At 48.3% G+C, this 13,213-nt stretch overlaps 1 protein-coding gene across 17 annotated transcripts in view; it reads left to right on the forward strand.

Annotated features, from left to right (window-relative positions):
* The first annotated feature begins 561 nt into the window (after positions 1-561).
* RYR1 (ryanodine receptor 1) overlaps positions 562-13,213 on the forward strand; it is a 140,519-nt gene continuing 127,867 nt past the window's right edge. For all 17 annotated transcript variants that reach the window (XM_087939288.1, XM_087939279.1, XM_087939287.1 and 14 more), the window contains exon 1: positions 562-741. In XM_087939288.1, the coding sequence (XP_087795414.1) occupies positions 691-741 (51 nt within the window). In that variant the 5' untranslated portion in view covers positions 562-690. The remainder of the gene's footprint in view (positions 742-13,213) is intronic.

Consider the following 13,213-nt stretch of genomic DNA (forward strand, 5'->3'; position numbering starts at 1 on the left):
CCATCGCATGACCTTGGGGACGGCCCTAAGCATGAGTCGGTTGTCCGGCATCTGACATGGCAACGGCCGTTAAGTGTGAAACATGGCCCTCAGTTCCTTCCCCACCCCCCTCAGTGCCGTGGTCACTAAACGAGCTGTCGTAAAGTAGAGGACTACCTTGTAACCCAGCCCTGGGGATGGTATATAACCTTGGTTTGGAGCAGGTTTCCTCCCCCCCCCCCCACACACTCTGTGACTAACAACCAATGTCAGTTAAATCAGGGGCTGCAAAGAGAGGAGAGGGGAGACCCCCAAAAGACCCCAACTTTTTTTTGGCGGAGGTGGGGGGCAGAATCAAGGAAGGAGGACGGCCCAGCCGACAGGTGGAACAAATGAGACTGAGCAGCACCGGGGCACCTGCCGAGCCCCGATCGACTGCTCCTGCCCCGGGAGGCTCCACTGGGCGGCGGGAAGCAGCCACCGTCCTCTCGCCTTTCTCCCCCTCCTCAGAGGGGCGGGCCGGGGGGCGGGGACGGCTGGCCGGCTGGGGCTGCTGCCGGAGCCCGGCCGTCCGGTTAGTGTCTCCGCAGGAGCTGCTCCCCGGCTGCTGCCTCCGCACCGCCCCGGCCGGCTCCCGCCACCGCCGCCGCCGCCGCCGCCAGCCCAGGGCCGCCGATCCCGCCGCCCAGCCCAGCCCAGCCCAGCCCAGCCATGGCCGAAGGAGGCGGCGAGGGGGAGGACGATGTGCAGTTTTTGCGGACGGTGAGCGGGGCGAGCGGGGGCACCGAGGAGGAAGAGGAAGGCGGGCGGTGGAAGGAGGAAGGGGTCGGCTGGAAAGAGGGGGGGGGGGGTCCAGGAATTTGGGGGAGTGGGCTGGGGGCGCTGAGGAGGAGGAGGAGGAGGAAGAGGAGGAGGAAAGGGTCAGCTGGAAGGGGGTCGCGCTGGGCTGGGGGTGCTGAGGAGGAGGAGGGGGTCGACTGGAAGGGGCGCCCAGGAATTTTGGGGGAGTGGTCGGGGGCACCGAAGAGGAGGAGGAGGAGGAGGAGGAGGAAGAGGTCAGCTGGAAGTGGAGTCCAGGAATTGGGGGACACTAGACGGGGGGGACATCGAAGAGGAGGAGGAGGAGGAGGAAGAAGGGGTCAGTTGAAAGGGGCGCCCAGGAATTGGGGGAGTGGGCGGGGGCATCGAAGAGGAGGAGGAGGAGCAGGAGAAGGAGGAAGGGGTCAGCTGGAAGTGGGGTCCAGGAATTGGGGGACACTGGGCTGGGGGGCATTGAAGAGGAGGAGCAGGAAGGGGTCAGCTGGAAGGGGCACCCAGGAATTGGGGGAGTGGGCTGGGGGTACCGAAGAAGAGAAGGAAGAAGAGAAGGAAGAGAGAAGGAGGAAGGGGTGGAAGGAGGAAGGGGTCAAGCTGGAAAGGGGGCTCCAGGGATCTTTGGGGGCGGGCTGGGGGCATTGAGGAGGAGGAGGAGGAGGAGGAAGGGGTCAGCTGGAAGGGGGTCCAGGGATCTTTGGGGGAGCTGGGCTGGGGGTACCGAAGAAGAGGAGGAGGAAGAGAAGGAAGAGAGAAGGAGGAAGGGATCAGCTGGAAGGGGGGTCCAGGAATTGGGGGAAGCTGGGCTGGGGACACTGAAGAAGAGGAGGAGGAGGAGGAGGAAGGAGGAGGAAGGGGTCCGCTGGAAGAGGCCCGACAAGGTGGGAGATGGGCTCTTAGTGCAAGACCTCAGTCGGAGGGCGAAGTGGAGAGGAAAGCAAAGGGGCAGCGAATGGGGGGTGTGGGGGGGCAGGCCGGTTTCAAGAAGGTCGCCCAAAAGTTGGAAGTAAGAATCTCCTGTGACCCCAAGTCAGAGAGAGACGCTGCTGTCCACTACGTGTCCGGGCAGTTGGTGCCCTTTGGCTGAAGGAGACCTTTGGCTTCCCTGCTGGGAGGAGATGGACTTGGGTTGGCGGGGGGGGGGGGTCACCCCGTCTTCTTCAGGGGGCGTCCAAGCCGGACGTGGCTGGAAGGAGCTGGTCTTCTGGGCCCAAAATTTGGGCAGCCCAGGGGAGGGAGGGAAGGGGGTCACACCGCCCCCTTGATATCCTGGGTGGGCCTTCCTCCTTGGGTGGTTGAGGACATTCATCTACGGTCCATCCCCTCCCTCTGCCCGCATTCACACAACCTTGCAGGCGTCCTTCCTCTCTCTCTCTCTCTCTCTCTCTCTCTCTCTCTCTCTCTCTCTCTCTCTCTCTCCTTTCCCTTTCAAGGCCAGCAGCCACCTTGGTGGCTCCGTTTATGGGAAGTTTTTGTGGGAATCGGTTGGGTGGATTTGGGAATAACCAGGTCGGGCAGCGGATGGATGAACCGCAGCCCAGAAGACCGGAATCCGGAGCAGCCATGGCTAGGAAAAGTCTACCGTTCGCCTTCCCTTGGCTCTGCCCTGGGAGTTTGGGCCTCTTTTCTTCCCCGCCAAGGCTGAGCAGCACTAAAATTAGAGTCCGCTCCTATTCCAAGGCAGATGGATCCTGAGAACAGGTGGCGCCTCAGGATTTAGTGGGGGGTGCTGGATTCGGCTCAGCTTCCTCCTCCTCCTCCTCCTCCTCCTCCTCCTCCATAAATCCCACTCCCTTCTAGTGTTGATCATGTTGTCTAGTTTGGTAATGAAACATCTGCAAGAAAACAACCAAGCTCAGAGAGCACCTAGGACCTATAGTCTTCCTCCTCCTCCTCCTCCTCCTCCTCCTCCTCCTCCTCCTCTTCCTCCTCCTCCTCCTCTCCGTAAATCCTACTCCCTTCTAGCATTGATGATGTTTCGTAGTCTGGTAATGAAAACGTCTGCAAGAAAACAACCTCAGAGAGCACCAAGGATCCAAGCACAGTCCTCCTCCTCCTCCCTCCTCTTCCTCCTCTTCCTCCTCCTCCTCCTCTTCTTCCTCTTCCTCCCCCTCTCCCTCCTCCTCCTCCTCCTCCTCCTCCCCCCCCTCCTCCGCTTGCAAGCAGAACGGCATGTGTGAATGGACTCAGGGGAGCCTTCAGGGCCCGTGTTGGGTCCTGGCCTAGAAGCCTGGGTGAAGCGGGTGGTTTTGCAAGCCCGGCCCCCGCCAGGGGACACAGCAACTCCGTCGCAAGGTTTCCTCCCAAGGAAATCTCTCCCCGTCTGGACTTCCAGGATTTCCACGTAGCGACGCCCCCGTGCCTGCCGTTATGTGTGGAGATGCTCAAATCCTCCAGGACGTGGTTGTCCCAACGGGGCTTTTCCAAAAGGCAACTGGATTTTCTTGGGGTTTTTTTTTTCCTCTTGAAAATGTTTCGCTTCTCAGTCAAAAAACCTTCCCCAGAACTGAAGAGCTTCTTGGATGGAAAGTGAAATGTTTTCAAGGGAAAAAACTAAAAACCAAAGTCCAGTGGCCTTTTGGAAAGGCAGCTTTGGGACACTGCTGTTATTAAGTCCCTCCACCCTGCTGTGGTCATCTTCCTCCTTCTCTTCCTTTTCCTTCCTTCTTTCCCCTTCCTCCCTCCCTCCCCCTTCCTTCTCTCCCTCTCTCCTCCCTTCTCTTCCTTCCCTTCCCCTCCCTCCCTTTCCCTTTGTTTTCCCTTCTTGCTTCTCTCCCTCTCTCTCCTCCCCGCTTTCTTTCCTTCCTTCCTTCCTTCCTTCCTTCCTTCCTTCCTTCCTTCCTTCCTTCCTTCCTTCCTTCCTTCCTTCCTTCCTTCCCCTTCATTTTCCTTCCTTCCTCCCTTCTCTCCCTCTCTCTCCTCCCTTCCCTTTCCCTTTATTTTCCCTTCTGCTTCCTTCCTTCCCCTTCCTTTTCCTTCCTTCTTCCTTCCTTCTTCCTCCCTCTCTCCTTTCTCTCCTCCACCCTCCTTTCTCTCCTTCCTTCCTTCCTCAGCATTAAAAACTTCTCCAGAGAGCTGTTTTTTGTGTGTATTTTTGCACAATGTGTCCGAATGTTCAGCCTTGTAAAAATTTGTCCCTCAGGGGTAAGAATTCAGGATTGATTTGTTCAGGAATCCGCTGGCTTCTTTTCTTGGCTTTCCAAGGAATCCCCAGGCGTCTCTTCCATCACCAAAAGTCCAAAATCATCGGTACTTTTCAAGTTTTCCTGCCTTGCTGCTTCCAAATCTACCCTTTGCTTCCATAGAGAGTCACAGGGAAACTGGGGCCTGCCGGGGAGGCTTCTCCGGTTACTAACCTTTATTTATCTCAGGTTGACAGCTGGAGGCTGTTGCTTACAAACTGCCGTCTCAGGTTTAGGACCGCAGTTGCAGTTACAATCCAGCTTGGTCTCAACGACTGGAATCCGCCTGGAGGAAAAAAAAAGCCTCTGCCGTTTTCTTAGTCACATTTTCAAGAATGGTTAGCCATTGCTGGCTTCTTAGGGCTGAGAGAAAGTGTCTGGCTTGAAGTTGCTTTGTGCCGAAGGGAAGATACGAGAATGAGTCTGTTGCTTTAACCACTGCCCCGTGCTGTCTCTCTAGGGCAGTGGTCTCCAAACTTGGCCATTTTAAGACTGGTGGACTTCAGTTCCCAGAATTCCCCAGCACCAGCAGAGCTTTACTCTCTTGCAATCCTCTTCCTCTGCCATCTCTCCTCTTTGGGAGAGAGGAGAAAAAGAAACAGTCACGGCTGGTTTGGAGAATTCTGGGAGTTGAAGTCCACAAGTCTTAAAAGTTGCCGAGTTTGGGGGGCCCTGCTCTAGGGTAGTGGTGCCCAACCAGTGGGCCAGGGACCACTGGTGGCCCGCGAGAAAATTTTGTTGGTCCGCGGAGAAATGTCACCCCCAAAGCAATTAATCCAGGCTGCGCGGGAACACAAAAGAATAAAAAAAGACTTCTGCTGCTTTCGTTGCATGAAGAAGGAGAGAAAGAGGAGGAGGAAGAAGAGGAGGAGGAAGAAGAGGAGGAGGAGGCCTGTGGGGTCCTTAGTGCTCTCTGAATTTAGATGTTTTATTGCAGACATTTCATTACCAAACTAGGTAACATCATCAGGGCTAGAGGGATGTGGGATTTGCTATCCGTAACACTCTGCAAACATAGCACGAATGATGCTAGTTGGGTCATAAAACGTCTGCAACCTCAGAGAACACCAAGGATACATAAAGAAATTATTACGTGGTTTTATTGCAGGGAATTAAGTTCTTTAACTCGATCGTACAATATGAACCGTTAGCCCAGAGAACAGTCTGCATGATGAAGTGAGTCCTCTTTTGCTTAAAGGTCTTCAAACACAGCTCTGTGTGTGTGTGTGTGTGTGTGTGTGTGTGTGTGAGAGAGAGAGGTGCTCGAATACAGAGGTCTCCAACCTTGGCTACTTTAAGCCTGGTGGACTTCAACTCCCAGAATTCCCCAGCCAGCAAATTCTGGGAGTTAAAGTCCACCAGGCTTAAAGTAGCCAAGGTTGGAGACCTCTGCTCTAATATAATGTTTTCCCCACTTGGCAGCTTTAGGATATGTGAACTTTAACTCCCATGCTTCAACTCCCATGTTGGCTGGGGGATTCTGGGAGGTTGAAGCCCATACATCTGAGCTGGCTAAGTTTGAAAAATCCAGTTCTGCTAATTCTGCACTGAGCAGGGTGTTGGACTGGATGACCCCTAGGGTACCCTTTACATTTCGATTCTAGACTTTATGTTTATTCCCAGACTACTAATTCCTAGTAATTTTTTTTTAAAAAAAACAACTTTGTGCAATGTAATGGTTCCTGATTGCTCAAATCCAAATATCCTCATCGCTTAATCACGCAGAAAGTTCTGTCTTTTTTTAAGCACCACCACCCCCACCCCCCCAAAAAAAATGAGTAAAAGAAACTTGGAAACTTCGGAAATATTTAAACTCCGTGATGAATTGCACAATGGCTGTATTTTTAAAAAGGGTAGAAAGGGAAATGCCATGTTGCGCGCCCGAGTAGCCTGGTGACGTGGTCCTTCTTTTGCACATTATTATTTTTATTTCATGTTTATTTGGGGGTACAGGACTCCCCCCTGTTCACCTTCATTACGAGCCTGCCCTCAGGTCTGTTTTGCCCAAAAGTCACTCTTGAGCAGCCTGGAAGGCATGTGTGTATGTGAGTGTGTTTGTATGTCAGCAAGTTCCCCAGGCACTAAGCTATGTGCTTACCCAGAGTTGTAGGAATGCTATGAACAGGTGCAGAGACCAAAAATACCCGTTTCCCATCCCCGGGCCCATGTGAATGGTCAGCGAAGGAGGGTGGAAAATGGGGGGGGCAGGGAAGAGGGGCTTCCAGTGAAGAAAGTTTGATCTTTCTCTTTTGCAGTTTTTTTTCCTCAATTTATTTTTCTGGCTCAAAAAAAAAATTCCCAAATCCCAGCCATCCTCAAAAATGTTCCCCCCCTCCCCCAAAGGATTCCATTCTAAGTTTGACTCTCATGGATTGATTTGGTTTGAAGTCAGCTTACAGATAACAGATTTAACAGAGTTGGAAGGGACCTTGTAGGTCATCTAGTCCAACCCCACCCCCCTGCCCAAGCAGGAGGCCCTACACCATTTCTGACAAAGGGCAGTCCAGTCTCTTCTTGAAAGCCTCCAGGGATGAAGCTCCCACAACTTCTGAAGGCAATTTCTGTCCATCGGTTGATTGTTTTCACAGTCAGAAAATTCCTCCTTATTTCCAGGTTGAATCTCTTCTTGTTCAGTTTCCATCCATTATTCCTTGTCCGGCTTTCGGGTGCCTTGAAGAATAGCTTGACCCCCTTCCTCCTCTCTGGAGCAGCCCCTCAAATATTGGAAGATGCTCTCCTGTCTCCCCTGGTCCTTCTCTTCCCTAGACCAGCCAGGCCCAGTTCCTGCAACGGTTCTTCATATGTTTTAGCCTCCAGTCCCCTCATCATCCTGGTTGCTCTTCTCTGCACTTTTTCTAGAGCCTCAACATCTTTTTTATAGTGCAGTGACCAAAACTGGATGCAGTACTCTAGGTGTGGCCTTACTAAGGCTTTATAGAGTGGTGTTAGTACCCCCCTTGATCTCGATTGTATCCCTCTGTTAATGCAGTTTAGGATTGCATTGGCTTTTTTGGCTGCTGCTGCTGCACACAGCTGGCTCCTATTTAGCTGGTTGTCCACTAAGACTCCAAGATCCCTCTCAGAGTTCCTGCTTTTGAGAAATCTGGTTTCATCCAATCTATGTGTGTACTTTTGGTTTTTCTTGCCTAAGTGTAGGATTTTACTTTTCTCTATATTGAATTTCATTTTATTAGGTAGGGCCCAGGGTTCTAGTCTGTCAAGATCCGCCTGGATCTTGAGCCTATCCTCTTGGGTGTTAGCAATTCCTGCCAGGTGTGGTCTTACTTAGCCATTCCTGCCAGGTGTGGCCTTACTAAGGCTTTATAGAGTGGTATTAGTACCTCTCTTGAGCCTGATTGTCTCCCTCTGTTAATGCAAATTAGAATTGCATTGGCTTTTTGGGCTGCCGCCACACATTCCCCAGATTTGGGGAATTTGAAGGCTGTCCAGAATGGGTTTAGTTGGGTGGGAGAACTCTCGATTCTCCAACCTGGGAGACGTTTAAGGGGTCCGGATTTCAATATCTAGAATTTCCCAGTCAGCAAATTGGTTGAGACCCCCGGAGCCCCTTCCCCATCTCTTGGGGGATGAGGTGGGGGGTTTAACAGACCCCCCACCCAAGCTCAGCTGGGCTTGTGAGGCGGCAGGACGTCTTTCTGCGCAAGCCTGCAGCTGATGGCGCACATTCCCAGGGCCAAAATAGTCGGCCAAGCAACCTGATCTCTCGGAGGATGAAGCCAGGGTGGGCAATGAGCTGGCTGGGTTTGGAGGTCAGCCAGACGGAACGAGGTGGTGGGGAGGAGAGTCTGCGGGACAGAAAGTATATCAGGGCACAGATTAGATTTTAATATATTGGCTTCCTTTTTTTAAAAGCATGGTATTAAATTTCCAAAAACGAAAAGCATTTAAAAAAATACGAAATTACAGGAAGTTCACCACTTAATGGCTACCGTGGAGGCCCCCACCCACCCACGCAATGTTTGTTCCTAAGCGAGGTAGTTTATGCCGCGGTGGTTTTGTGAACCGCTGCTATTGTTTTAGTCACCAGGTTGTAAAACGAATCTAGCTTCCCCGTTGACTTTGCTGGGTCAGAAGGTCACAAAAGGGACACAGCGACCGTCATAAAAAGGAGCCAATTGCCAGCTTCCAGGCCGCAACGGTCATAAGTATGAAGAACGGTCGTAAGTTACTTTTCCCCCCCAGTGTTGTCGTCAGGGCTCCAACAGATCTTTTTAGTTGACAGTCGCAACTTTGAATCGGCGCTCAATGAATGGTTGTAAGTCAAGGACTATCCGGATTTCCCATCCTCCTTCTCACCCTGCATCGAGAGCGGTGCGGTGGCCTAGAGGTGGAGCTCTCTCGCCCCACCATCCGGAGGCTGTGAGTTCGATCCTAGGCAGATATTTCTCTCTGGCCACAATGAGAATATAGCTGCTGAAACAAAACTCCGTCCTGGCAACAGGAAGGGTATCCAGCCAGGAAATATTCCGCTCCATTCAGTTCCCCAGACTGCACCCCACAAGGGATCATGAGTTCATTAAAAGTAGACGATGAGGATTCTTGTCCTGCGTCGCCTACACCAGCAGGGTGAAGAAGCACCTGTCAGCTGGGGGGAGGACGCTGATGTCCTCATTCCTGAGTCACCTTCGCCATCATGGCTGTGTTCCAAGGTCTCCATCCTCGGTGGCGCATCTTGGCTCTTTGGCTGGCGCTCACGTGCCTTTAATCCCCTGCGCTGGTGATGCAGTTTTCCCTTCGGTGCCCTTGATTGATGGAGGCTGCCAGTTCTGGCAGCTGGGCTGATGGGAAGTTTCCTTCCTCTGAAACCTGCAGTTTGATGGTCGGGAATGAAGCCGTCTTTGTACCCCTTCGGTTTTCTGATTTTGGGGTGGGGGGGAATTGTTGAAGGACAGGAAGCCCAGCTCGAAAAATTAAGATTTTTCTAGCCTAGAAGATGCATGCGATCTGATTTTTGTTTTAAGTTGTCTGGCCGCGATTATTAGAGGAAAAGCAGATTTCCACCTTCGTCTTCATTTTTCACGTTTTCGGATTTTATTACTGCAATTTCTTGGATTCCTTCTTGTGAGTCACCCAGAGTCGTTCGGAGTCTGCTGGCGTACAGGTTTCATAAACGATGGGTTGTCACACAATCAACCAGGTGTATAGATTGGATTTGGCTTTTTATTTTTTTGGTCCACTTCTACAGTCCTTCCCAAGGACCTAGGAGAGCCAGGCATTGTTTGATGGTTTTGAAGGCCTCCTCACAGGATGTAAGCTGTTTGGAGTAAAGCTGCCTTTGGCAATTGACTGACGGCGACTTTGTCAATTCCCATCGTGCTCTAGATGTTTTGGCAGCTATTAGTAGTGGTACTTTGCTTTTTTTTTTTTTTTTTTGCCACAGTCAATCTATTTCTACTGAATAACAGAAAAGAATAATAGAATAAAACAACAACTGAATGAAAAACTGCTGGCGACCTTCTACTGCTGCACCATAGAGAGTATCTTAACTTACTGCACACCTGTGTAGGGTTTGCCAATTGCACAGGGGCAGATAGGATCCTGGGTTGCCCTCTCCCCTCTTTGGAAGAGCTTTATAGCTTCCGCTGCCTTAAGAAAGTTCAAAACATCCTCAAAGATCCTAGGAACCCTTTTTTTGAACTATTACCATCTGGCAGACCGGTACAGAATAATAGAAACAAGGACAAATAGGCTGAAAAACAACAGCTTCTATCCCAGGGCAGTAACTCTATCGAATTCTGCTCTATAGTGCGGTGTTGGTGCGGTGTCGGGGGTTTCCGGTTCGACGTGTGGAGTGTGAAGGATGTGTGTTTGTGTTTATTTTCATGGTCATGCTGTGCACTGAAGATGGTGTTTGATTTTGTTGTACGAGGTGCAGTGACGATAAAGTAAAGAAAAGAAAAGAAAAGAAAATAAAATAAAAAAAATAAAATAAAAACAGAATAATGGAATAACAGAGTTGGAAGGAAACTTAGAGGTGTTCTAATCCAACTTCCTGCTCTGGCAGGAAACCCTAACCCTATTTCAGACAAATGGCTGTCCCATCTCTTCTTAAAAGGACTTGCGGCGCTGCCCCAAAGAAGATGGCGTCAAATTATTCTCCCAAACCCTGGAGGGCAGGACCAGAAACAGCGGCTGGAAACTAATCCATGAGAGAAGCAAACCTGAAATTAAGGAGAAGCTTCCTCACAATGAACCAGTGGAACTTCAGAAGTTGTGGGTACTTCATCGTTGGAGGTTTTTAAGAAGAGACTGGAAAGCCGCTTATCTGAACTAGTATAGGTTCTCCTGCTTGAGCAGGGGGCTGGACTAGAAGACCTCTAAGAACCCTTCCAACTCATTCTATTCCAAAAACTTCCAGCGTTGGAGCATTCGCAACTTCTGGAGGCAAGTTGTTCCATCGATTTATTGTTCTAGCTGTCAGGAAATTTCTCCTTAGTTCTTCTTAGGTTGGTTCTCTCCTTGTTTAGTTTCTATTTTCTATTTGTTGGTCTTTGTATGTTGTTATCTTCTTTCTATTCTGCTCTCTCCAGGCATTGCCGTGTTCGCTACCTGGATTATTTTATCTTTCCCTGTTAACAATGGTTCAGTCTGGGATGTTTTGTGGCCAATGCTTGCCAGTTTATTATTATAATTATTATTTCTGTTTCCCCTTCGTTGAAATGTCTTCTCCCAACCTATATGCAGCGCTGAGATTTGAACCAGCGGTTTGTCTTTCAGGCATGACAATTACAGCCACCTTCTTGGAACTTATGTGTACATGAAGTATGGGTAGAGCTGAACTATAATTTATAATTTGCACAGGAAAATCCTAGGTATAGAGACCACTGCAACGAACTGAGCCAGACCTGAAGAGCTCATAGAATAAGTCAATTGACACAGATGCTTTCATTCACTTTTCTGACGTGGTACCTGCTTCTAGTTACGCAGATGTTGCAGAAATAAATGCCTTATTGTTGGATTTTTTTTTTTTATATACGTCATGCTGCTTGTAGAGGCACACGGTTGCAAACAGGGAGAGGGATGGCTTCAGTTATGTAGATGTTTTAGAACAGAACCAGGATGCAACGGATAAAGATGGTGACAGGGTGAAGTTTTTAATCATTTTCTATATTGTTTGTTTGTTTTTTATGCTATATGCCATCCAGAGCCTTGCAAATCTTAAAAGCAAATAAATAACACAAACCGTATGGCAACCAGGAAAGAGAACGTGTCCCAGAGAAATAACCTTTTGATTTATTACCATGCCTTGTGAAATATAAATTTTAAAATTTATTCCATGGTAATATGAGCATTCAGGTTGCTAGCCCTCAGGATTTGGGGTAACATTTTTGAGACAGGAGGGAGAAGGAGGTTTAACCACAATACAATAGAATGAATGAGCTGGAAGGGTCCTTGGAGGTCTTCTAGTCCAGCCCCCTGCTCAAGCAGGAGAAATTATACCATTTCAGATAAGTGACTGTCTACTTTTCTTAAAAACCTCCAGTGATGGAGCGCCCACAACTTCTGGTGGCAGGCAGTTCCACTGGTTAATTGTCCTCACCGTTAGGAAGTTTCTCCTTAATTCCAGGTTTGGACCCCCTCTTCTTTGGGGCAGCCCCTCCAACACAAGAATACTGCTATCCTGTCCCCCCTAGTCCTTCTTTTCTCTAGACTGGCCCAACTCAAATCCTGCAACCGTTCTTCATATGTATTAATCTCCAGGCCTTTGATCATTTTAGTCGCTATTCTTCTCTGAACTTTTTCCAAAGTCTCAACATCTTTTTTGTGAGATGGCGACCAAAATCGGTTGCAAAATTGGTTGTCTTCCAGGTGTGGTCTCATTAGGGTTTTATTTTATTTTTTAATAAACTTTATTAGAGGTAATCTGGGGCCAAGTTACTTTCTAGAAGAAAGTTTTATGTTTTTATGTCTATGTTTTATGTGTGTGTGTTTAATTAAGAATTTAATAATAAATAATAAAATCTTGGAGGAAGACTAGATGAGAATAATTATAAACAAGCCAGAGGAAAATATAAATGTGATGATTGAATAGCAGATAAATTAGAAAGGAAATATGATTGAATAATGATTAAAGAGAAACAATATGGAATTTGGTAAAGGGAATTTACGTGTTTATATGGAAATGGGATAAATTATAAGTACGTGATATAAAACAATATGTTACCTGCCTTGTAAAGATCTACAATGGAAAGAGGTTTTATGTTTTTAATGTTTAATGATGTTTTGTTTTGTTTGTTTGTTTGTAAAATCAATAAAACTTGTTTTAAAAAAAACTTTATTAGTCTTTTATGTCTTTTTTTAAAAAAAATCATTACATTAGCAGTTCTATGACATCCATCTCATACTTTTCTGTCTTTTGTGCACATTTACAGATATATATAATTTGTGCAAATATATACATTTAATCTATAGATTGCTTATCTTAAATTCCTTCATTTTCCTTTTTTTTTTCCTTTAAAACTATACTTTATTAAACTTTGATTACATTAAAAAACCCCAAACCTTATTAGCGTTTTAGGTTGAGGAAAGGAGGCAGTGTTTCTCAAATCTTAGAAATTTAAGATGGGTGGACTTCAACGCTGAGAATTCCCCAGACAGCATGGTTGCCAAGTTTGAAAAATATTTTTGAAGCGTAGCAGTTTTCTATTCCTACTAGCTCGATACCCGTGTACTTCACTACGAAACTATGTGATTGGGCTTAGTTTTGGGGAAGGAAAATAAGGGGGGGGAGGAATTGTGCCTCTGCCTACTAGCATCCATTGGTATTCATCTGGCTAGCGTCTTGTCAGTGTGTGAGAGAGTTGAGGACTGTTTGGAAACTGAAACAGTATTTGCTGTGTGAGCAAGGAGACAGCAAGGAGCCTGGGCACGGCTTAGCTCAACTGTCCTGTACTCAAGGTGGTTGCTGCTGGGAAACGGAAACTCCTCTCCTCTGCTTGTGTTTTGCATTTGGAAGAGATTTCTTTTCAGGTGGGGAGGGAGAGTAGAACTCCTTAGCATCAGAGCGTGTTAATAATAGTAATATTCGAAATACTAATGCTCTGGTGGTCATTTTGAAAATGAGCACCTAGAAGCCAAGAGGAAGATAGGTGCCAAATTTCAAGTTTATAAGCTTTACGGTTCTGGAGATTTTGGGATGACGCGTCAGGGGTATTTCGCTTTTATATGGAGAGATTGGAATTCTAATAGGAGTGACCCTAGAATATGTATAATTCTGA

The sequence above is a fragment of the Pseudonaja textilis genome, chromosome 10 (assembly GCF_049901715.1).
Source record: "Pseudonaja textilis isolate UNSWEBS1 chromosome 10, rPseTex1.2, whole genome shotgun sequence".
Lineage (NCBI taxonomy): Eukaryota > Metazoa > Chordata > Lepidosauria > Squamata > Elapidae > Pseudonaja > Pseudonaja textilis.